The following is a 24,238-nucleotide window of genomic DNA, read 5'->3' on the forward strand; positions in this document are numbered from 1 at the left end:
GCTCAGCGGCTCCGGACCCATCTGAGGGAATAGTTTCCAAGTGTCCAATACCTTGAGTTTCCAGCGGCCTAGTCAGCTCCATGTGGGAGTCGGAAGCAGCCTGTGGCTCTGAGGTAGCGGGCATCAGGGGCTGCGAAAGAGCCTCACTGAGAACCGGCGACAGGCCTAGCAGAAGCCTCGTCGGTTTTGGATCTCTGATGCCTGTCCTTTTCTTTTTCTTTGCGCTTTTTATAAACTCCGGTAGTCGGCTATTCTGACGGCAATATATAATATAATCTTCTGCCAAAGTAATGGAATGCAAAATTGTCCCGATGCTTAATAGTGCATTGGTTAAATCTAGCACAAAACCGACAACTAGCAACGTTATGGTCAGGACCTAGGCAAGGAATACAATAAGAATGAAAATCCTTATGAGGTATTTGCTTCCCACAAGAAATACAATTATTAACTTTTTCTGACATCGGTCTGGAGCAAGAAAAAAAGTTCCCCCAACAGGGTACTTGGCTTTAATGAAGACTTCGGATCCAAAATTCAAATTTGAAAATCTCAGGAGTCGGCCGACCAGCACTTGCGAACTGCTTTTGCTTCGGGCACCGCACGGCAAGAAAGATTGAAGAAAATGGCATCGGCTGCATCTTTTATACCCCTGGCGCACTGACGTCAGGGAGGAGGCGACAGCAACAGATGCCGGATCTAGACTTTGGAATTCAGGCAGACTGCGGGTAGCCTGCCAACAGGATAACCCAATTGTAATGACTGCAACAGTGAAACATGATGAACATCTGTCTGTGTCCTTTGTAAGCGCAACCTCGGGCAAATCTGTTTCTAAGGTTACTATGTCTAGATCGTGGAGGGATTGCATTATACGAAAGAGTATTTAAGACTCCCTACGCTGGTAAAGGCACATTCTACCAGATCTATGGCGACTTCATCTGTTTGTGGAGCAGGGCATTGTGGGTAGACTAGCAGCTCGAGAGATTTTTTTGGCTGATGCGAGCTATATATCAGCCGGATCCGTTCCAAGGATCGGAACCGTACCCACAAGTCAAGAACAGATGAAGATTAACATCAGATTTAATATTGTAAGGTTTGCATTTTGTAATCTACCACTCACTGTATCAGTTATACAGAACTCCTACCCCCTCTTATGATAAAGTAAATGCTTTCTGAAGTTAAAAAGTTGATTATTGAAATAAAGAAATCAACTTAACTGGAGCAAGAGATTCCTACCATCCTTCGACTGCCACTACTTGGTGTAGGCTGCTCTTACAACTGCTGGTAAAATATGCAGGTTTTTCAGAAAATACATATTTCTGGTCATTCTTAATGGACCACTGTGCATAATTTGCAGAACAGTATTCTACACCTATTTTATTTTGGTAGACACAAATCTAGAAATACCAGCCGCATTTTCTAATTAACAAGAAACATACCCTAGATGTGGCAACACCCCCATCCAACCACCCCCAGAGAGGACATTAAGATTTTGTCTACCAAGAGCTGCTTAAGAGTAAGTAAAAGATATTTTATGATTGTTCACCTGCCTGTAATGTACCGAGCTTAGTTATGGTTGGTTCCCCCTCCTCCTGGGCACATCACCTAACGGCAAGGTTAAGGCATCTTGCAAAGTTCCACATACCCGCCTCCTCACTAGCAACTAAATAGTATACTGCTATGTTGCTCAAGCATTCATTTGTAAATATTAATGTAAGTCTTTTACAGGACATCTGTGTTACAGCCTATGTTGCGGGTGGACCCTGAATAGCAGCTTTGTCACCTGTAGTAGCTGGGGGGAGGGGTGACTGGAAAGAGTGGTTCTTGCCATCTCCTATTTTGTAGGGAGGGAGATGCCTCTGACTTGCCCCACTGGTGACACCTTGCAAAAGCACTATTTTTACCCATGCTGTGTTAAGCCACTGTCTGATGCCTCTCAGCACATATGCCTTCCACATTCATATACCTCACTGGCAATAGAGTATATATGTACAACCGTTAACTACAGTAATACTCAGGTGGGTGAAGTGCAAACTTTTTTCTTTGGTCAATCTGGAATGTGACTAGTGTGGGGTAAAATATTATTAGCTGGTACCAGATTTGATGTGGTTGCTACATTTAAACAAAACAATGATTATGGCAGGGGCAGCCACCAGGTTAGTAATTAAATTTACCTTTTATAGGGACAAGAATATGGTACAAATGTTACTTCTGAAAGTGTTCTCAAACACCTTAATTACTGGATAAACTGGGCTTAGCTTAATCTTCTCTAAATCCAGTGGCTCTAAGCATTATCTGCATGACTCAAAAAAATTCATTCTTTCAGTTTAAAATACTCCTGTATTGAATTCAACATCCTGAAAGGAAATATCACTGTGAACCTGGGAGGAAGGGAAGGTTAAAAAAGAAAAAAGAAAACAGACTCACAACCAGTGTTACAACAAAAAAGCCATTTGGTTTCAGAGGTGCAAGCCAAGTCCTCTTCTTCAGCTCCCATGTCTAAGTGCATGACCGTTCTGGTTAGGGCTCTTTTTTTCAATGGGGGAGTAGTGCTTGAACTAGAGGACTGTCTTGGAGACAATTACACCACATGGATCTTTGGCCAAGAAGCCACATAATATTCTTTAACTACCTGTAATTAAGACAGAATGGGGATGAGACAAATGCCGGTGGACTAGACTTTGCAGGCATCAGGCCTAGTTGGTGTAATCAAGGGGTACTCAGAACATTTCAGTTTGCAGTCCAAAAACTAGAAAGTACTTTCTCCAGGACTAGACAATTTATGCATACAGATGACAGGAATGTTGGTTGAAGGACAAACCTTTTGCTATGCATGGGGCTTGCTGGTCAATTCAGATAACTGGGTACTACCATGTGATTATGAAGACTTGCTGTGTAGCTTGAGGTGACTGCATTCCATTGTATGCCTCTGAAGAGGCATCAACCAGCAAACAGTCTCTTACTGCAGGTTTGAGATACCTCTCCCCATGACTAAAGAACGTTCTTCATGTAAAAAGTTGGGAGCTTATTGTGTTCCAAGAAGGCACTAATAGTAGATGGTGTACAACTAAAAAGGTTACCATACTAAAAAGAAACACATTACTCTAAAATGTATTCAAATATTCAGGCAAAAAAACAGTGAAATTGCCATCCACCAGGGGAACCAGTCAGCATCAAGCACAAAGATCTTGAAAAGATCTCAAAAATACAGCTCTAAAGCAACATATTCACAATAAAGTGCAAACAAAATTGACAGACTACATAAAGAAACTTCACAAAATGATATGCCTGAAATCTGTTCTGGAGCTGCCAGGGATGGTAATGGACAGACTTGCAAATTCTAAGTGTGGGGGAAAAAAAAAAGAACAGTCGATGGCACAGTTGTCTTCCCTTTATACAAATCTCCCCATTGAAGTCCATGATGTACAGAAGGCCACCAGCAAAAAAATATCCAAAAGCTATGCAAGTCGGGCTGGATATCCAACACCATTTTGCAGCAGTGATCATTAATATGGACAGCTTAGCTCCTCAAATACACCATCAAAGTCTGATGAGCTTTTCAGGAGGGTTACCTGGTACCGGTTCTCTTTATGAAACATTAGAAGGGATAATATCCAAGATGCTTATGGTGATACAGTTTAAAAGTAAAATGTTGTGTAGGGGATGAAAGATTTGTCAAAAATGTACATTATCTGGGGAAGGGAATCTGATGGCTGTGACATTTGGAAACTTTCACAGGAGACAATAAGTATTCTAAATAAAATAAAACTGTACTTGTTTTTTAATGATTTTTTTTGGAGGGGGGTGCCCTCCAGATCTTCTTGTGACACTTACTTACACTGACTCATTTGTTCCCCAATTTCCCTCCTTATCCAAAAACACCAGGAACAATAGGTAAGATTTTGGGATTATTGGCAGCCAGCCTACAAAGACTCGGGAGACTATCTTTTCTTAACTTTTACTCTTTCCTTTTTTTTTTGGACTGTGGGCATAATGCAATGCCTACTACATTTCCTGTGCACATGCATACAGTTGTGCATCTACTTTGCCCAACTAAAAAGCAATACTTCAACCTGCAGGCTCATACCCACTATAATTAGGCTTCTTGGAAGGAATGTATATCTGAAGTCTAACCCACTGGTGCCACTCTTACTAAGGGATAGATGAGCACCAGTCCATGAGCCCACGATTAGCGAGCTGGTGTTGTCCATTCTTTTCATTCCTCCCCAGCCACCCATACAGTGCACAGGCCACTAAATGAACCTGCTGTCTGGACCACAGTGTACCAATGACCTGGAAAATTGTACTTGTGTAATATGAAACATGGAATCAAGTGAAAATCTTTACCAAGACATCTGAGAAAAAAACATGGTGAAAATGTGAGGCTGAAATGACTGCTTACGCTGGCCACCAAGAAAGAAAGAAATAATGTCCAAATGTTTGCTCTATTTTCTTTTTGTTTTAAATACCAGAGTTGTCCTCTAATGGCCATATACGAGACTGCAAGAAAGAACTGATGTGCGCAGTTTGCACCCAGGGTTGCCTGACGTCCCTATTTGAGCAGGATTGTCATGGGATCAGCAGCCCAAGCTAGAGTCCCGCACTGCCGGGTTAAATCCTGGTGAAACAGCCCTCCGCTTTTTTTTTTTTTTGATTGGCCCGTATGCCGGGCCAATCAAAAATCGATAAACACGGAGCTGCTTGTGTTTAATGCGGAACATCAGGCAGTTCCGCATTAAACACAGCTCCGTTTTTTTGATTGGCTCGTATACTGTCATATGGGCCAATCAAAAACTGGTAAACACGGAGCTACTTGTGTTTAATGCAAAACTGCTTGATGTTCTGTATTAAACAGAAGTAGCTCCGTGTTTAAAGACCTTAAGACTTTTTTTTTTTTTTTTTTGTCCTCACTTAGCGTGAAAGACCTTTTTTCAGTCGGAAATCTGTCAACCCTGTTAGCACCCCTCCTTTTTTTTTTAAATAGTTAAGCTGCCCTGTAATGACCATTATTTCAGACTGCAAGCTCATGCACTGGAAGACATCTGACTTGACACTGCCAAGAACAGAATGTCCACACGCACACACAGACATGCGCACACACACGCATGCACACCCTGAAGCAATGCACATACTTTGTTAAAGCAAATGTCTTGCCAATAGGTTCTGATCTGTTAAAGTTAACATCTGAAAAGTGTTCATATTTTTGTGGGCCAAAACACTGCAATCATTATGGCCAAGTAACAAAGCACTTACAGGCATCTTGATAGGTCTGATACGTCGAATCTTGTTCATCAGTGAAAATTCCAACAATAATGACATCATCACCATCCTTAAGGAACTCCTGAACTTGCTTAACAGCTTGAATCTGCTTAGATGGAGGGCCGGCTTGTTCAGTCATGTAATCAACAATTCCTAGAAACCCAACAATAAACAAAATTAGTACGACTTAAAATGCTTTGTAACAAGTTTCCAATTTACTACAAGCTAATCAAATAAGTTAAACACCAGAAGTCTACTACATCTGTAACAATTTAAAACATAAAATCAAACTAATGATGGGCCACACAAAGACTCACCTGGTTTCATTGCTTCATTATCTGAAATTATTAGATACGTTAAAAATATGCCAATCTGTTAATCCAGTTTCAAAGTAATTTTCATTTCAAACATATCCTTAATACACCTCTTAAATAAATTCCTCTTTTCCATACCACTGTAGCTAGAAAGTGAGAATTGAAGAATAACACTAGTCAGTAGTTTCAGGCACATCCCTTCCTCCACAGGTGAGTATAAGGAGCAAAAAGGGTTACCAACTGACTTTTTTCTCAGGACAATCTCTATTTGGGCAGTTGTATCCTGCAAAAAACATGAAAAATAGCAAATGCCCAAACAGTTCCCAAGTTTCCTTTACTAGTTGTATAAAACAAGCACTTTGTATTTGAAATGCATAAATGCTATGTAAAACTGCACAAAACTCAAATTCTACAAGAACAAACTTTTCCATTTTGGCAAAAAAGTGAAGTCTAGCCATTTGTACCAGTTAAGAGCATGATTTGTCCTGCAAAATCTCCCATTAGTATAAAAATTGTCACACTTTGGTTATTGGAAAAGGTGATCACCCTAGGAGCAATTTCAAAGTATGCTTGCCCACAGAAAAAGTATGGTTCTGCCAAGAACTTACCATAACAGTAGGTGTCCTACTGATTAGTGCTGCAGTATTTCAAGCAAAGTGTTTATCACTACTGACATTCGGCAGGGGTACCAAAGCTTAACCTTCCCTTGGTCGAACATCTGAAGTGTGAGCAAAGCTTGCAAACATATAGGTATACAAGGTGGATGCATGTCTGTGGATCCTCAGACTATCTCTAACCAGCGGCCTGAACACCCCCGAAAGTCAATGTTCAGCTTAATGCAGCCAAGCAGGAAGTTGTAAGAAGCCTCCTTCGTCCTAGGGTCCTGCCTACAGGGGAAAGGGGGGGGGAGAGTAAAAAGAAAGAGAGACAGACAGACATGATTACCAAATCAGAGGGGAAGGAATACTGCAACAGCGATCAGTAGGACATTGACAGTTATGAGAAATTATTACTGAACTGTATGTTGTCCTCTCAGATTATTGTTGCAGTATTCCGAACAAATGGATGATTTCCACACCTGAAAAGAACCTACAGGTTGTTGGCTAGTTGAAAGAAGAACTGTCCAAGAGGCCCGAGTGGATGCCACTGCCCTAGTACAGTGAGCTCAAGGGCAAGGATTTGCCATGTTGTGATTAATAAATGGAGATGGACTTAAGAGATCCAGCTTGCAATGGTTTGTTTAGATACTGGACATTCCAGCTTTGATTCCAAGAATGAGACAAGCAATTGATCTGACTTATGAATAGATTTAGTTTTGCCCAAATAGAACCTCGGCTGTCTATGAATGCCTAGTCACCCCCACCCCACCCCTAGTTCTGTGGGCTGGAGAAGAAAGTAGGCAGACTGATGGTCTGGTTGAGAGAGAGCTTATTCACGAATTTTAGCATGAAGGAGGGGGTTAAGCCCTGAAGGTCACCATGTCCTTGTGAAAAACAGGAAAGTGAGAAATGGCCACAAGTGCCTGTAGCTTGGAGACTCTCCTAGCAGAAGTGAGAGCTAGAAATAGAATAGTCTTCCAGGTTCAGAATTTGAAATTTGCAGAGGCTGTTGGTTCAAAGGGAGGCAGACTGAGATTTTCCCAGCACAAAGATGAGGTCCCAAAGGAGGGGGTGCTGGGCTTCCTTGGTGGTCTAAGATGCAGAAGCCCTTTAAGGAACTGTTTGGCCTCAGGTCTGGATTTAACAGGAAGACGGAGGCTCTGACAGGAGGACATGGCTGACAGATGGGCTTTGATAGACGAGTAAGCCAGGCCTGCATTCATGAGCTCATGCAAATACTTTAAGATGGACTGTTCCTCTGATTTGTTCTGCCATTTGACTGTAGGCTTTTTGAATGGTGGGTCTCCCTTGCATCTTGGAGAACCTTAATTATGTCTTCTGAAAACTGGTGCCTGAAAGGAATCAAAGCCCCATAATCAACAGGTGTAGTTTTATGGTTGACAGGTTGAAATGTAGCAGTGATCTTTTTGCTGTGCGATGAGATCTACTTTGTGTGGAAGTTTGCACGTTTTTTTTTTCTCTTAGCTAGAAAAGGAAGGAACCAAAGCTAGCTAAGCCAAAATGGGCCTACTAGTAATAATTCTGTTTTTTTTTTCTTTTTGCATTTTTAATAGAACCCTTGGAATAAGAGTGGAGGAGGTGGATATAGAGAAACCTCCCTGTTCACAGAAAGGAGTAAGTATCTGTACTCCAGGCTGAGGGACAAGGGATCATGGTGCAAAAGAGGGGGAGTTGTATGTTTTCTGTGGCAAACAAATCTATGTGAGGTGTTTCCCAATGGTGAAGTATATCCCAAAAGACTTGTCTGCTCAGAGCCCATTCATGAGGGTCCTCCGAGGCCCTGCTTAATACGTCTGCCAATACATTGCCCTGTGATGGGATGTATATGGCAAGTAGGGACATGGTTTTCTGGGTGGCTAAGTCCCAGCCCTTTGTCCTGCCCTGTAGAGTTAGTATGATCTGCTGCCTGCTTGCTTATGTACCACAAGACCATCGTGTTGTCTATGAATACTAAAATAGGACCGGTTTTCCAGATTATGTGAGAAGTCATGAAGAGCATGGATGAGGGCCCTTATTTGTTTCAAGTTGAAGTGTTCCTTTTTGAGTTTGGGTTGGCATCTGTCCTGGACTCTTTAAATACCTGTCCAGGCCCTCCAGGCCTAACTGAGGCATTTGTGTACATCTCCTGAACTGCTGCTGGTACGAAGAAAGGGATCCCTGGGTTGAATTTCACCTAGTCTACCCACCATGAGCACTCCCGTTTGCAGGTACCACTGAATTTTCCTCATATGCAACCTGACTAGAGGGAACATTGGGATAGTTGCTGCCATGAATGCCAGAACTCTTAGAATTTCCCTGACCGAGCACTGGTTTAGGGAGGAAAGGCTGTGAAAGTGAGCTATAAGGTTATGCACTTCCTGAGGCAAATAGGCCTACATCCTTCTGCTGTCCAATCTGCAGCCTGGAAACATTAGGTAGGGAGGACTTTTTGTACCCAACCATGGAACCCAACTGCAGGAGGCTGAGGGTGAATTGGAGATGTTGAAGCAGGATCTGCAGCCCAGATTAGCAGATCGTCTAAGTAGGGGAGAAAATCTGAATCTTGAGTTTGGCACAGTGCTATCATTGGTGCAAGACACTTTGTGAAACTCTTGGGAATGTGGAAAGCCCAAAAGCCAGAGCAGTAAACTGAAAGTGAGATAAGCCAGTACAAACTTGAGAAATCTCTTGCAAGAGGCGTGAATTGGTATGTGAAGCTACACATCCTTTAGATCCAGATAGACTAGGTATGCCCTGTGGAAGTATGAAAGGCAGCAGTGTGTGCAGGGAAAGCATTTTGATGGTTGGCACCAAGTGTTTAGCAAACAGAGATCCATTATGGGTCTTCATTGCCCTTTTCTTGGAACAAGAACGGTCTGGAATAACAACCCCTTCCTAAGAATTCTGTGGTCACTGGTTCAACACTGCCTTGTGCCTGCACTTGGGATGGTGGCCAGATAGTTTAAGGAGCTGCTTATATATCCCCATGCTTACGAGCTGAGGTCATGTCAGACATACGACCCAGGGAAGGTTAAGCTTCGGTAGCCTGGCCGGATATCAATGATGATAAACCCATTTGTTTACAATGCTGCAACCGTGACCTCAGTCAGGTCATTAAATATTCCACAGAATGACTAATAAACTAGTTACAGTATTCCCTAATACAACATACTGCTAAACAAAATAAAAGTACATAAGCTTGTGGAATGAGAACTTGCTCCAAAGCACATTGTAGGCAGAATAGGACTAGTGATTCAGGTGCTGAAGTCAGATTCTGGACACATACCCTGGGATTCATGAACAGTGTACGTTTTTCTGAATGAACAGAAAACAGTCATAACTCACACCTTCTTCCTCCTAACTTTAGTTTTCCTACCGATTTTCTTGCACCCTAAAATATAGAGTGGGATACATAAAGGATACCACAAAGTGCAGACTACATGTACACTTAAGTGTAATCGTTCTGAGTTATTAGAGAGCACATACAATAAGGCTATGGATGTTCCTAAATAGAGATTGTGTAGGACTTAATGAATCTGGCCCAAAGACCTTAACCCATTTCATCCCAATATAATATGCAGCTCAGAGCATGTCCCTTAACCTACTTGTGCACCTGGGTTCTCAGTTACTCTTATCAGTGAGATCACATAACTGCCAAAACAAAGACAAAAATAACATCTATGTTCTAGACTTAAGTAAACAGAAAAAGGAAGTGTGTGTATGATTACCTAAACAAAACACTGTGTAGCTTTTTACCTGGACTGTGACTGTTTGCCGATGTTGCTTCACTCGCCTGGGAGCAAAGTCCTAAATCTAGGTAGCAAAAACGTTTGGCTGGGGAATGGGGATTTATTGACATTAGGTTACTGGTTGTACAAGTGTACTTGTTGCTATTTGGTTGCCCTAAACTCTCTGACAAGTTAAGATATTTGGACACTAAAAGCAGAGATCCAGCTAGTACACATAATGAAATAACAGTTACACACACACACACACACACACACACACACACACACACACACACACACACACACACACACACAAAAATATAAATAAATGCAACCTTGCAGAGTACAGTTGCACAAAGACTTCAAAAGAACTTTATAAAGCAGTTACCTTTGGTAGCCTACATCACATGAGGGATTGCTGATTTGCACAGCTCTGTGCACATACTGAAGCAGTAGTACATACAGGTTTCCTCCAGTAGGCTAGTGATCAGGTCATGACTACTGCAAAATAATGCAAACTAGCTCTAAAAAATTTCTGCAGTTATACTGAGAATTAAAAACATTAAATGATTTAACAACTGGCCTGAACAACACATTTGTTTAGTGATCAGTGCTGTACTAAACAAAAGACTTACAAGGCTGCATCAGAGAATATTACAAAAACAAACCAGGTTTATACATTCTTTGCAAAAGCACAATACATTAAAGGCACAAAAATCAACTCAACAAGAAAACCAAGTGCAGGACGTTTGGTTCACAAACGGAGTGGATTAACCCCCACACACACACACACACACACACACACACACACACACACACACACACACATACTTCTAAACTGTCATTTAGTATTTAAATTGTTAGAAAAAGTGACAAAGATAATAAAGCCTTTACCCTTTTGCGGAAGGTGCAGAGATCTCAGTTAAATGACTTAATTACAGGTACTGAGATGAATTTGTTTTAGTGCAGTATTAAAACTGGTACGGAGTTTTTAAAATCTTTTTCTTGTTCAGTATTCTATTAGGGTAATAACTGGAAGAGTTAAAAATACATATTGCTGACGGCACTTTTATTTTTCTAATTGCAAGCAAGAGGGGGGCAGGAGTGACTGTTGAATAAATCAGTAAGGCCAAAATCTATTCCACTTTAGGCAAACATGCATCACATGTGGATTACCAGTTGCAGTTACAAGTCTGGCTGGGACATTCTGTGGATGAAAGGACAGGGTAGTGCCATGGCTTGACAATGAACAATGCAACACACAAATACATTACTGTGACAATTTGTTGTTTCCCTTTCATTTAACACTGAAGGGGTACACAGAAGAACGGAGGATATGGCTAGTCGAGGGGCAGTATATGTCTACGTATGACAAGCTGAAATTTATTAATGAGGCCACAAAGCTTTTTACTTTCTTCACAAACATTCATAAGACTTCAAGACACTAGAGTTGTGACCATGCACACCTTGCCAGTACCTGTTTTTAAGCCATAACACTGTCCTTCAGGAAGGGTAGACCAGCCAAAACTGGGGAGAATTTCTACGTCTAGGCCCCTTTTGAAGGATGTTAGTGTACTGCAGTACTTAACGTGCAGGGGCAATCTGTTCCAGAGGTGGAGGAGGCAATGTGTGATGCATCTGTCTCTCCATCACATTTTATTTACCTGCTGGTGAAGACTTGGGTTCCCGATTATGGTATCTGTGGAAGTATTAGACTTGTGGCGATATGAAACCCAGGATAACTGGGTCTCTAATGGCACAGAAGGCAAGGCACATCTTCCCTCAAGAGCTTATAATACACTGAATAAAGGTACAGTGCTTCCAGTCTCCATTGGAAGTGCTGGGTCTTTAAATTTGTAATCTTATTTAGGAACCTCTGTGGTCTTTCAAGTTGTTTTGATATGTGTAGGTACATTCCGAAGGGGGCACTGTACTTAATGATTGGCCTAATCAATGCTGAATATACAGACCAATGACATCTTTATATCAGGATGATATTCTCTTGTCAATTAGCTGCACAAAGTACTACTGTCACATGATGATCAAAAGTGAAGGAATTATCAACCCATTATCCAAGGTATCTAACATTTTCAATTAGAGTACTGTCTATGCTGTATGCAGAGGGGAGGAGTTGTGTACCAAAATCCAAATGAGACAATATTGCACACCATTTTGCATTTAACTGGAGCCCACTGTCTATACACCAGTTATTTATGTATATAAGGTCTTGCTGAAGGGTCAGGGTATCCAAGGGGGACTGGACAGTAGCCTCCAGTTTGTAGTTGTATACAAACTGCCAGCTGGCTTGATGTCCGGTGTGGAGATCACAAAAGTAAATGCTTAAGAGATGGGGTCTCAGGGAGACACCTCTGGTTACCTTCATATTTTCTCATGAGGCAACTGCCACTCACGCTGTGTGGGTTCTGTCTTTTAGACAGTTTGCTACACATTTTACCATATGGAAAGTTAAGCTCACTTACAATGGCAGCATTGTATGACTGATGTCAAATGCTATGGCTATGTAAAGAAAAATATACTGTGTGAACAGCATGGCCACTCCTGACAGCCTGTATAACCCCCTCAAAGAAGGTAAATAGACAGGATTTTCCCTTGACAAAGTCAGACTGCTGTAGATCAAATCTAATGAAATGTTTGATATAGTGTCTGTCATACATTCTGTGGCTTTACAGAACAGACTTGTTAGCGTGATGAGTCTATAATTCCTGGGGTCAGTGGAAGGGCCTCCCCTGTTTAGTGGAACCGTGGCCACACTTGAGGGCAAAACATGAAACTAAACTTAGGCAAAACAGTTTGAAGTTTGACTCAAGGCATGCTTAGTACATCAGAACTGTGCAACAAAATGTGGCCACCTTAGTTTTGGGAAACCAGCTGTGTGAGAAATTATAGAAGCCATGTGAAAACCATTGCTACAGATTATTTCTGGGGATATAAATGTGTGCATTTGAGAGCAAGAAGCAGAAATCCATTATTGTGACCATTACTTTTATCTTTTTCTCACAAAAATTAGAGGTATACACAAGAAAGCATCTCTCTTTTTGGGGTTTTAGGGGCAGGGTAAGACAGCATGCTGTATGTTAAGGGGCAATTACATGTGCGCTGCTGAATACTAATAAGAGTCAGTCAGAGAGTGTATTTCTTTAATAGCAGTACCAGTAAATACACGTTTGTGGTCATTATCATTTCATATTCTCCCCACTGACTCATCATATGTGTAAAGAATGTGCCAATCTTTTTTTGTTACTGGCAGGTTAAGGAAACCAAAGCTTTAGAATCACTGCTGGGTTGCAGGGGAGGAAGGGACGATCTTTTAAAGCAATGTGCCCATTTTATATAGTACCTTCACTGTCAAAAGTTGTGTACCTCCCTTGGGAGGGGGGAATATTCCACTGAAACAGTACAGAAGCAAAAAGAGTTGAAGATCGTGGTTGTATTTTTAAAAACACATTGAAGAAAACCAATGGTCTGGCTTTCAAGTTGTCTTATAATTTTAGGCCTCCATTGTGTACACTAACAGAGGTGTTCTTGCTGGTACAAAAATTAGAAATAATTTCAGAGAAATCCTTTGAGGTAGAAAGTCATTTCAATGTTTATTTTATTAGAATTCTCCACCACAAATTTTTTTTTTTTTTTTTTTATTACTGTGAACTGCCACAGGAGACCTAGGAAATGTCTCTTACATACATCTAGGAAATCTACCACTTCAAATGGTGTTGTCTTCACTTCTGGCATTATACCCAGTTTCCACTAGAAGGCCATGTGTCAACCTGCTCACAAGGCCGGGTAAAATTAATGTGCAGAATATATATGCACCAAATCCCCATTAGACTAGAAGTTACACACTTACCATAGTGACAGATGTTTTAGATACATTTTCCTCGTCCTATGCGACTCAAAGCCATCAAGACCTTGACCAACTCAGTAGCTAAAAATCTTTCCTAGGTCAACAATATCCTTATATTTACTGGTGGACCACCAGTGCACCTTACTGCTGAGGCCTATCAGGTGCACTGCTTCAAGTGTTTGTCCATTACATCTTGGGAAAGCACTCACACCCTTTCCAGACCTTTGTTAGCCCGTGGACGTTGAAACATATATCAAATAATGAGGACAAAAAATAACTTACAAAAACAAACCTCATATCTAGAAGTTATGAGATAGGACAGAGGGGTTTGTTGAGGACCTATTAAGTACATCAGAGTCCTAAGCAAAAACACAACTGGGTACATCAGAGTCCTAAGCAAAAACACTACTGGGTGGTTGATCGTAAGTACAGTCACTAAGTGTCTTAAAGACAGAGTGGATATATACCCAGCCTAAAATGGCTCGGAACCACAGTGGAGGTGAAAACAAACTAGTACAAAAATGTGACCCGAGATGACTGGCAAACCCTGTCACAGGGTACAGATTCAAGGGATCACAGCTTATATATATGGGTCTACTTAAAATGATGCAAACACAAATATATGAATACAAAATACTGACAAAAAACATCTAAACACAAAATATCGACAAAATGTAACCACATTCAAACCTAGTGTTTTTGCAAGTGGGAAACCCCCTACTTCCTCTGCTAATTATATATACCATCTCAGTACACAACAGTGGGAAAAGGTATACATCCTTCCTTAGATTACTTCAATTTTGTGTTTGGATATTTTTTTCTATGGTAAGTAGCCTAAACAGTGAATTAGAGAGGAATGAGATAAGGAATGGTCACCAGCATTTGAGGCCTTCTCAGAAAAAGACGAGGATTCCAGAGTAATTTTCTGTGCAGTGGGTGGTGTTGAACAGGAAGGAAGTTTAAATGCCATATCTTTGAACAGGCTCTGAGAAATATTCATGCATTCCTTCTCCCTAGAACGGGAACAGAGGAAACATGTTTAGTCTTGTGTTGCTTTCAGTTTGGGGTAATGTCTGCTTGAATCAAGTAAGAAGGCTCTGACCCCTCATGTATTTCAGATCTTTTGGGAATCTCTTCCCATACTAAAATTTCTGGGGTGTCTTCTGGTCCTTCTGACATAATGATATTTAAATTCCCTTCTCATTTGTAGTAGCAGTTGCTTTGGATGCACAGTCCGTTGATGCCATACTAGCCTCCAACAGGATTGTTATACAGGGCATCTGAGGCAGAGTTGTATGCGCTATGGGTTCTCCAACCCCTGCAGTTATGTCAGAATCAGTCTAGGCATACAGAGTCGCAGGCCTAGGTCTTCTGAGTTTCTTCTTGCCTGTGAAATGTACATTTGATGGGGAGGGATCCACCATCTTAGACTGGGTCAAAAGCTTCAGTCATCGGGTATCTTAACAGCATGTTCACGGAGGACAAATGGGAACACAATGTCTTGGGTACACATATTTACAGTTGCGTCCTGCTCCTAAGCAGAAAAGACACTGGGTACAGAGGTCTTTGTAGGCTATCTACATTCTGCACTCACATTTACCCATCCTAGGTAACATCTACCAAGATCACAGCAAAACAGTTCAAACAAGAAGGAAGATTCCCAAACAGGGCAATTACCTAAATTCAATAAGGCTCATGATACAAATGACCATGGGAAGATCAGACCAGTGGGTGAGACCTGTATTAGAGCTGGTGGTGAGATAGTCTGGGATTTACTCTCATATGTCTGCTTATATACCTCAAGGAAGGTCCAACCTTTTTGATTTAGGGGCCACTTACCATACTTCGCAAGGTTTGGAGGTGTCCAATTACACAGTCCAGCATGAATCTGTGCAGTATGTTTTAGGATATACCAAGGGCCAGATAAAATGCTTCAGTGGGCTGGTCTGTGGTGCTACAGCCACATGTTGGACACTCAATACCCCTATGCCTGCAAGCTAAGGCATACATCAGAAGTATGCTACTGGGAAGTTTTAGGCTTTTCTACCCTGTCCTTATGTCATCAGTGAAAACCAATCAGTTTGGAATACTGTAACAGTTATTTCAGTCAGAATATCTAAGAATCTTGACACAGAGCTACTCTGAATCAGTGTGATCCCAATGAAAATGTTGGGCCACACTGACATCAGTAGACAAGGCATGAACATCAGACTCAGATTATGCCTGGCCCCAAAGTGGGGGGCTGAAGTCTTGATGAATTAATGTCAAAAATCTCCATGTCAAGTAAAAGAAAAAATATTGTCCATGACAAATCCTGCAGCAGACCTTAAAACAGTTGCCCTAGCAGAAAAGAGGACTAATGTTGATTGTGTCAACTCCAAGGGAGCCGAGACTACAGTGTACAACAAAGCCAGAAAAGACCTGGTGAGAGGATCTGAGACAACCATTTCTGTTCAACTCTAAAAGGAGGACATAGCAGCCTGTGTAAAGAAAAATGGCCAAAGACCTGTCAGTACCCCAGCACCTGCACCAGATATTACCAGTACATGCAAAAGCTGAAGGCTAAGAAGTCACTCCTCTGACATCAAATCCAGAATTGGGTTTGTGAGGGGGGGATACAAAAACAGTAGTTCATTGGTCATGAAACATAATGAAGACCCCCCCCCCAAAAAAAAAACAAACAAAAGAAAAACAGGTATACTTAAGCATGAGTATCATTGTACACAATTCTGAATCTTGAAAACTGCCACTCAGAAAACTATGGACTGAACTAACTGACCAGAACACCTCCAGTTAAAAGATAAGTATGTACAAGCATCCCATAAGGTTCAGGAGCACTAAACCAATTACTTCTCTGAAAATAAAACTTCACTGTATCAAAATTCATACACAAAATATTAATACTATGTTAGCTTAATAAGAGCAGAGAAAACTTCCCTGCAATACAGTTCCTGAACACCACACTAATGGGAACATTCTTTACAGATTGCCAAACAAAACACTCCAAACCACATAAAATATCTAAACTCAGCAAAAACAATGAAACAAAGCAAAACTTCAAACAAATCTTGACTGTTGCAGCCTGGAGAGTAAACACCAAAGACACTTAAAACACAGAAGAAAAATGGCAAGAGAAGTCAGTCAAGGATTAAATAAAACTCTGACCTTATAGTTAAAAAGGAGAGATCTGAAAGGACAGGGAGGATAAGAAAAAAATGCATGAAAACAAACAAAAATCTCTCGACATACTCAAAAAAGAATGGCAGCCTGGAAGAGTTGATAGACATGTAGCAGCTGGACTGGGTCTTTCTATGCAAAGGATATTGGGTAAAAGAGAAGAGGCTGGTAGACTGGGAAAGTTTTAGTTGTCAAGCTGTCTGCATCCTCCTAGCCTTGGGTCCTACAGGTAGAAGATGATATACCAGTCCTATAATCAAACACTTATTTCATTAACCAAGACAAGTTATTGTATATAGCATGATGTCTACACTTTGTAAATTCAAAAAAGGTTAATGTTGTTAAGCAAATCAGGACTGAGATGCAGTTGAATCGTTGAGGATAGACTCGCAGTCTTGAGGGCGTTTGGTGTCCAAGCATCCGATTACAATTTCCCTTATTTTCTTTTATTGTGAACGGCCTTAGGGGGAGTGGATTTTCGGCACAGCTAGGAAATCAAAGAGTTTCAGATGGCTTTTGAGGTCACAGTTTGGCACTATACTGTTTCCATCTGAGGGCCCTTTGACATTTGCTCACAGGACTGGGTGAAGTTAACATTCAGAATAAATGTGCACTGAAGCTCTCAATAAACCAAAAGTAAAAATCCTATATATTTCACTAAAAAGTTATTTTTTCAGTTTTTACATGTCATGGCTACAAATATCTTCCTTCATGCAGGTAAAATGGTAGAGTCAAATTTAGCAGAGAGATGCACTGAAATTTCTCAGGATAAAACAGCTGACCACCCTGTTGCTGCTGTCTAAGCATCATAATGAAATCAGAAAGGGTGACTGTGATGTAGCATTTCAAACATTGGTACACTTACTTTGGTTCATATGCTTTTACTGCCACAATATGACATTTAGAGTTGTGTTGTGTTTTCATTGATGTTTTGTGAACTTCTGATCAGTATGTAGAATACAATATTAGTCCAGAAACAGAAGTAATATACTTACCATAAACCTGTACACCATTTATCGCTAGTCCGTCCAATCCCACTAGTAGGATACAACTGTCTAGTGCTCTAAATCTCATGCTCCTTCAAGCTCCCATAACGCTCCTGTCCCTAACCTTATCTCAGAGTTTATGTATTTGGAGTGGACCATAGGTATACATTGTGTAGATATGTAGGGCAGGAAGGGCTTCGGGTAACGGGAAGGTGGGTGAACTACTGAAACAGACAGACTAGGAATGAAAAGAATCCAGTGTTAATATTTAAATGCATAACTTCTGTATCTTATTTCAATTCTTCTGTCAGATTTTATATGTGGTACAGAATCCAAAAACACCTAGTTCCCAGGTTGGAATCATGACAGGATGCCCTTGAAGATGGTAGCTTCAAAGGATGTTCGACATCTAAACACGGTACCCAATTTGTAATGTTTGGAAAAGGTGTGCAATGTAGATTAAGTTGGCTCTGCAGAGAGATGACTCACTGATGACTTTGTAAAGAAGACTAGAAATGGACTGAACTGGTTAACTGAACTATCAGGTTTGACAGCAAGAGCTTTTCTCTTGAAAATTATGCAAAGAAAATACAGTCTAGCAGACATCAGGACAAAATTATTTTGGGAGGTTCTGCAGTGCAATCCAAAAAGGAGCAAAGGGAATAAACAGTTTGGCATATTTTCTTAGACTTTCTTTGGTGAAGATAGAAAGATACAGTTCCCTATTGGCTTAACTTGTAAAGAAAAATGGAAGATGGAAGGTTCAGATGGGGGATTAGTACTCCATGAAATCCTATTTTTCGTACAGATTAGACAGGGGGTACACAACAGGGCGCTTGTACTTCTGAAATTCATATTGCTGAGATGACAGCAACCACAAACAGTTTTCCAGGAGAGGTATATTAATTCTGCAGATTATGCTGGCTCAAAGATACCATGTTAGGGCTTCAAGCACAAAAAAGTACAGTTTTGTACCTACCATAAATGTAGATGTTCGAAGATCCACATTGCTGCAGTCCTTACATATGGGTAGTCCGCTGTCCTCGGTCGGCCCGAATACCAAAGTATTAGGCTGAAGTCGGTCAAGGCGCTTAAAACTGACATCAGGACGTCAGGGTACAAAAGCGCATGACCGACGTCATTTCCTCAGTCTTTTCTTGCCCCAGATGTCAGACGGCCCTAAAAAGAAAGGCCAAAGCCAAAAAACAGCAAAGAACAACCAACCACCCCTGCACTAACCATATTTACAATATTTACAACCCAGACCACACAACCACCTCTAACTACAGAGGGGAAGGAGGGAGGGTAAATTGGACTGCAGCAATGTGGATCTTCGAACATCTACATTTATGGTAGGTACAAAACTGTACTATGTTCTTCATCTCACATTGCTGCAGTCCTTACATATGGGTAGAATCCCAAAGCAGAGGTAAGGGAGGATGGCAAAACTATAAAGCATTAGGAGCTGCCAAAATGCCCTGTAAAATTGCAGTGGCAAAACCAGCCCTAGATTTAGAGTAAAGTGGAAGGTGGTAATGCTTAGAGAAAGTATGCACTGAACTCCAAGTAGCAGCCTCCAAAATATCTTTAGTAGCCACCCCCCGTAAAAAAGCTGTAGAAGTGGCAGTAGCCCTAGTGGAATGAGGCCTAATCCCAGCTGGAATCTCCTTACCATGATGGGAATAACAGAAAGCAATACAAAAACCAATCCATTTAGAAATAGTTTGTTTTGAAACAGGTTTGCCCTGAGAACCCAAAGCAAATGAAACAAACAACTGCTGAGACTGCCTGAACCCTTTAGTTCTGCTCAAATAATATCGCAACTGTCTGTGTATATCCAAAGTGTGCAAAATCTTCTCCCCTTTAATTTGGGGGTTTGCATAAAAAGTAGGCAAATGAATAGTTTGGTTTAAAGCCACACTAGAAACCACTTTAGGCATAAAGGAAGGGTTAGTACGCAAAGACACCCTATCCTTGTGGAAAATTAAGAAAGGCTCAACCGCCATAAGGGCCTGTAATTCAAAAACCCTTCTCGCAGAGGTAATGGCCAACAAAAAAGCAGTCTTCCATGATAAATATTTCAACTCGGCAGTAGCTGCAGGCTCAAAAGGTTGTAGAGTGAGTTTCTCCAACACAAAATTGAGATCCCAAGCAGGAGTAGGAGCTCTACGTGAGGGTCTTATATTCTTTGCCCCTCTAAGGAATTGCTTAAACAAAGGATGAGAAAATAATGGTGGGTCACAGTCATAGTGAGCAGAAATTGCTGCAGCATGAACCTTTATAGAGAAGGACAAACCTTTGTCCAATAACTCAATAAGGTATTGAAGAGCAACACTCAAATTAGGTTTAGAAACATCAAAGTCCTTTGCTGTACTCCAAATTAAAAATCTCCTCCATTTATCTGCGTAAACTTTCCTTGTACTAGGCCTTCTGGCCTCCAAAATAACATTCAAAACTTGTTGTGGAAGCTGAGACCCTCCAGGGTTTAAAACAGAATATGCCAGGCTGTCAGATGCAGAGAGTGAAGTTTGACATTGAGTAAATGACTGTTCTGAGACAGCAGGTGTGGAATCGAAGGCAAAGGCCATGGAGGCTCCCGTACCAGACTTCTCAGTAATGGGTACCAGTGCTGTCGAGGCCAATCCGGAGCTATTAAAATCATGGTTGGCTTGTCCTGTCTGACCTTCAGGAGTACCTTTGGGAGGAGAGGCAGTGGTGGAAAGGCATACACGTGAAGATTGCTCCAATTGAATGAGAGAGCATCCACTTTCCAAGCTGTGGGATGAAACCTTTTTGTGCAAAACTTTGGCAACTGGTAATTTAGTGGAGAAGCGAACAGATCTATGTCTGGAGTTCCCCATAACACTGTCAATTTCTGAAATACATGAGGATCCAATTTCCACTGGGATCCATGATTTGTCTGCTCAACACATCTGCTAAGGAGTTCTGTGCTCCTGGCAGAAACCTTGCCTGAAGATGTAGCTGCAAACTGAGAGCAGTCTCCCACAAAATCATTGCTTGTCTGCATAGAGGGTAAGAATGTGTCCCCCCTTGCTTGTTGATGTACCACATGACAGTTGTGTTGTCTGTTTGAATCAACACCTGCCCTGGAAGAAGTAAATCCTTGAAAGCTATCAATGCAAATTGGACTGCTAACATCTCCTTCAAGTTGATATGTAAATGTTGAAGTCTGGCAGGCCACGTGTCTTGTACCCATTTTCCATTTAGATGAGCTCCCCAAGCTTTGTCTGAGGCATCTGTCGTTAGAATCTGACTTCTGGTCGGGTCACAGAGAGTCCCTTGTTTAGGTGACATTCCTGAGCCCACCACAAAAATTCCTTTTGAATGCAAGGTATTATCGGAATGACAGTGTCCATATCTTGGCAGTGTTGTGGCCATACATTTTTGAGATACCATTGTAGCTTCCTCATATGCAGTTTGGCATTGGGAAGTACCAGAATACAAGATGCCATGAACCCCAAGGCTTGAAGGACTGTCCTTGCAGTCAGCCTGGACTGACGAGACAATAGATGGAAATAAAGAGAAAGATTCTTTTGTTTGTCCGGGGTCAAAAAGGCCATCTGGGATGCTGTATTCAGTCTCACACCCAGAAAGCACATGTCCTGAGAGGGTACTAGACTGGACTTTATTTCGTTCACAGAATACCCTAGGCATCTTAACACTGCCATCACATACTGTAAATGATGAAGAAGTTCGTCCTTTCCTTGAGCCAGAATCAGGCAATCGTCCAAATAAGGATAGATTTGTATTCCTCTTAGCCTGAAGAAAGCTACCACTGGAGCCAGAACCTTCGTGAACACTCTGGGCGCAGTAGATAAGCCAAAGGGCAATGCAGAGAACTGATAATGAAAAGTCCCAGCCCGAAAACGCAGATACTTCCTGCAACTGGGCCTGATAGAAACATGAAGGTAAGCCTCCTTGAGATCCAGAGTCACCATCCAGTGATCTTTGCCCAGCAGAGGTAAAAGCTGTTGTAACGTCAACATTTTGAACTTGGGAATGTCCAGATATGTGTTGAGGATAGATAAATCCAAAATTGGTCTCCACGTGTTCCCTTTCTTTGGTACTAGAAACAGGCGAGAATAAAATCCTAGGCCCACTTCTGGCAGAGGGACCGGTTGTATAGCTCCTATCTGAAGTAGTAGAGAAATCTGTTTGTGAGCCTCTAGTCTTTGCTGAGGAGGAACGTCTGGCATGCCTTTGAAAGGAGGCAAGGTATGGAAATAAAACTTGTAACCTTGGTGTATGATATCCAATACCCATTTGTCCTGGGTAATAAAAATCCAATTTTCCTTGAAGAGTGCCAACCGTCCTCCCAAAGGTGCTGCCAGGCAAGAAGGATCTGGCAGCTGAAAAAGTAAGTCATTGGGCCTGTTTACGAAAGGACTGGCCCCTGCCCTCACTCGAAGATTGTGCAGGTGAACTCCATGTTCTAGGTCTGGAGGAACTCTGAGCTCTGCCCCTACCACGTCTAGATCTACCCCTAGACTGAGAATCAGAAGAAGGATACGTCCACCCCTTAGCAGGCCAATTTCTACTAAACTTGAGGCTGAACTTGCAAAAAATCTTTAACAGTCTGCATAGACTTAGCCTTGTCTTCCATTTTCTTCAAGACTGACTCCACAGGTGGGCCAAACAACACTTCTGACTGCAAAGGAGCATCCAAAATCCTTGTCTTAACATGGTCAGATAAATTCTGATCCTTAAGCCAGGCGTGCCTGCGAAGAACTGAACCAGTAGCAGCCACCCTAGAAGAGGCCTGCAAAGCATCAAAACCGCACTGTAAAGAATGCTTACCCACCTGTTCAGAAACATGCACCAAATCTTGTAATTCTTTACACTCAATGCCTTCTGCCAGAGCATCCACCTTAGATTTCAATTGTGAAAGAAGAAAATTTTGATATTTCAACATATGAAACTGGCAATTCAAAGCCCTCATTGCTAAGGTAGAAGATGTATAGACCTTCTTTCCCCATCTATCCAAAGCTCTGGCCTCTTTATCTAGAGGAACCGGATTCTTTACAACAGAGGCCCTGACACCCTTAGGCCCCTGACTAATAGTTTCTGGGTCCGCCCTAGGACTCTTATAAAGATATTTATGAGCCTCAGGCACCCTGTAATACCTATCCGGTTTAACAATCTAACCTTCGCTTAATAGTGCGCTTATTAAACCTAGCACAAAAGCGACACCCGACTACGTCGTGCTCAGGCCCCAAACAAGGAATGCACAAAGAATGATAATCCCTATGCGGCATCTGTTTCCCACAAGAAATACAATTATTCACTTTTTCTGACATCCGGTAATACACTGAGGCAAGAAAAAACCAAAATATTCCCCAACGGGGTACTTAGCCAACTTGGATTCGGTCTGAAACTCCGAACTCGAAAAATTTCAGAACGCCGAACGGCACTTGCAACGCTGCTTCTGCATCGGACCATGCGGCAAAAAAGACTGAGGAAATGACGTCGGTCATGCGCTATTGTACCCTGACGTCCTGATGTCAGTTTTAAGCGCCTTGACCGACGTCAGCCTAATACTTTGGTATTCGGGCTGACCGAGGACAGCGGACTACCCATATGTAAGGACTGCAGCAATGTGAGATGAAGAACATTGAGGACCCAAGGTGGCCGATGGTCCTTGACAGCAGGTTACAGAAGAAATGTTCAGTTCCTTTTGGGAATGTTTTACACAGTGTTTGGGCTGCATGTGAGAACATGAAAAAACAGTATGGGGACTCGAAAGTGCTGCTAATTGGACTTTTATTGAAGAATAGCTGGAGCCACTATCAAACAAGGTAGAAAAGAAATGCAAAACTGACAGGACTAGAGCAGAACAGGAATCTAGTCCTTGATTTATTGCTCATACTGGGAAGTGTATGTTTTTGTAAAGTTTATAAGTGGATTCTTTCTGAAAGGCTGAATATCTGAATCACAATTTCAGAAAGGACAGGATCAGCAGCTACTACCAGAATCATAGAAACCATACAATTAATTTGAGGGATTTAACATCTGGACAAGGCATGCTAAATGGATGGGACAATAAGTATGGATGTGGATCTCGAAGGTATGGCTGCTTCAGAAGATGAAGCCTCAACAAGTGGAACCAGATTTGCCTGTTACAGAAAGGTACAAATAAGGTCACAGTTCCTTAGCATGCACAGACTTTCTGCAGATATTTGTGGATCAAGGGGAGATGGGATAAGGCACAAAGAAGACCAGATGCCACTAACAAACTTTGTGAAACAGACTGCAGCTATGCTGGCCTCAGCAGAAGAACACTAGTCTACTACTACAGGAT

At 41.6% G+C, this 24,238-nt stretch overlaps 1 protein-coding gene across 1 annotated transcript in view; it reads right to left on the minus strand.

Annotated features, from left to right (window-relative positions):
• The window catches only part of PDIA4 (protein disulfide isomerase family A member 4), a 255,470-nt gene that overhangs the window by 136,758 nt on the left and 94,474 nt on the right, over nucleotides 1-24,238 (minus strand). The window contains 1 exon segment of the mRNA XM_044065584.1: nucleotides 5,248-5,406. Coding sequence (XP_043921519.1) covers nucleotides 5,248-5,406 — 159 coding nt within the window.

This window comes from Protopterus annectens, chromosome 3.part0 (assembly GCF_019279795.1).
Source record: "Protopterus annectens isolate FY-2018-M chromosome 3.part0, PAN1.0, whole genome shotgun sequence".
Taxonomy (NCBI): Eukaryota; Metazoa; Chordata; order Ceratodontiformes; family Protopteridae; genus Protopterus; species Protopterus annectens.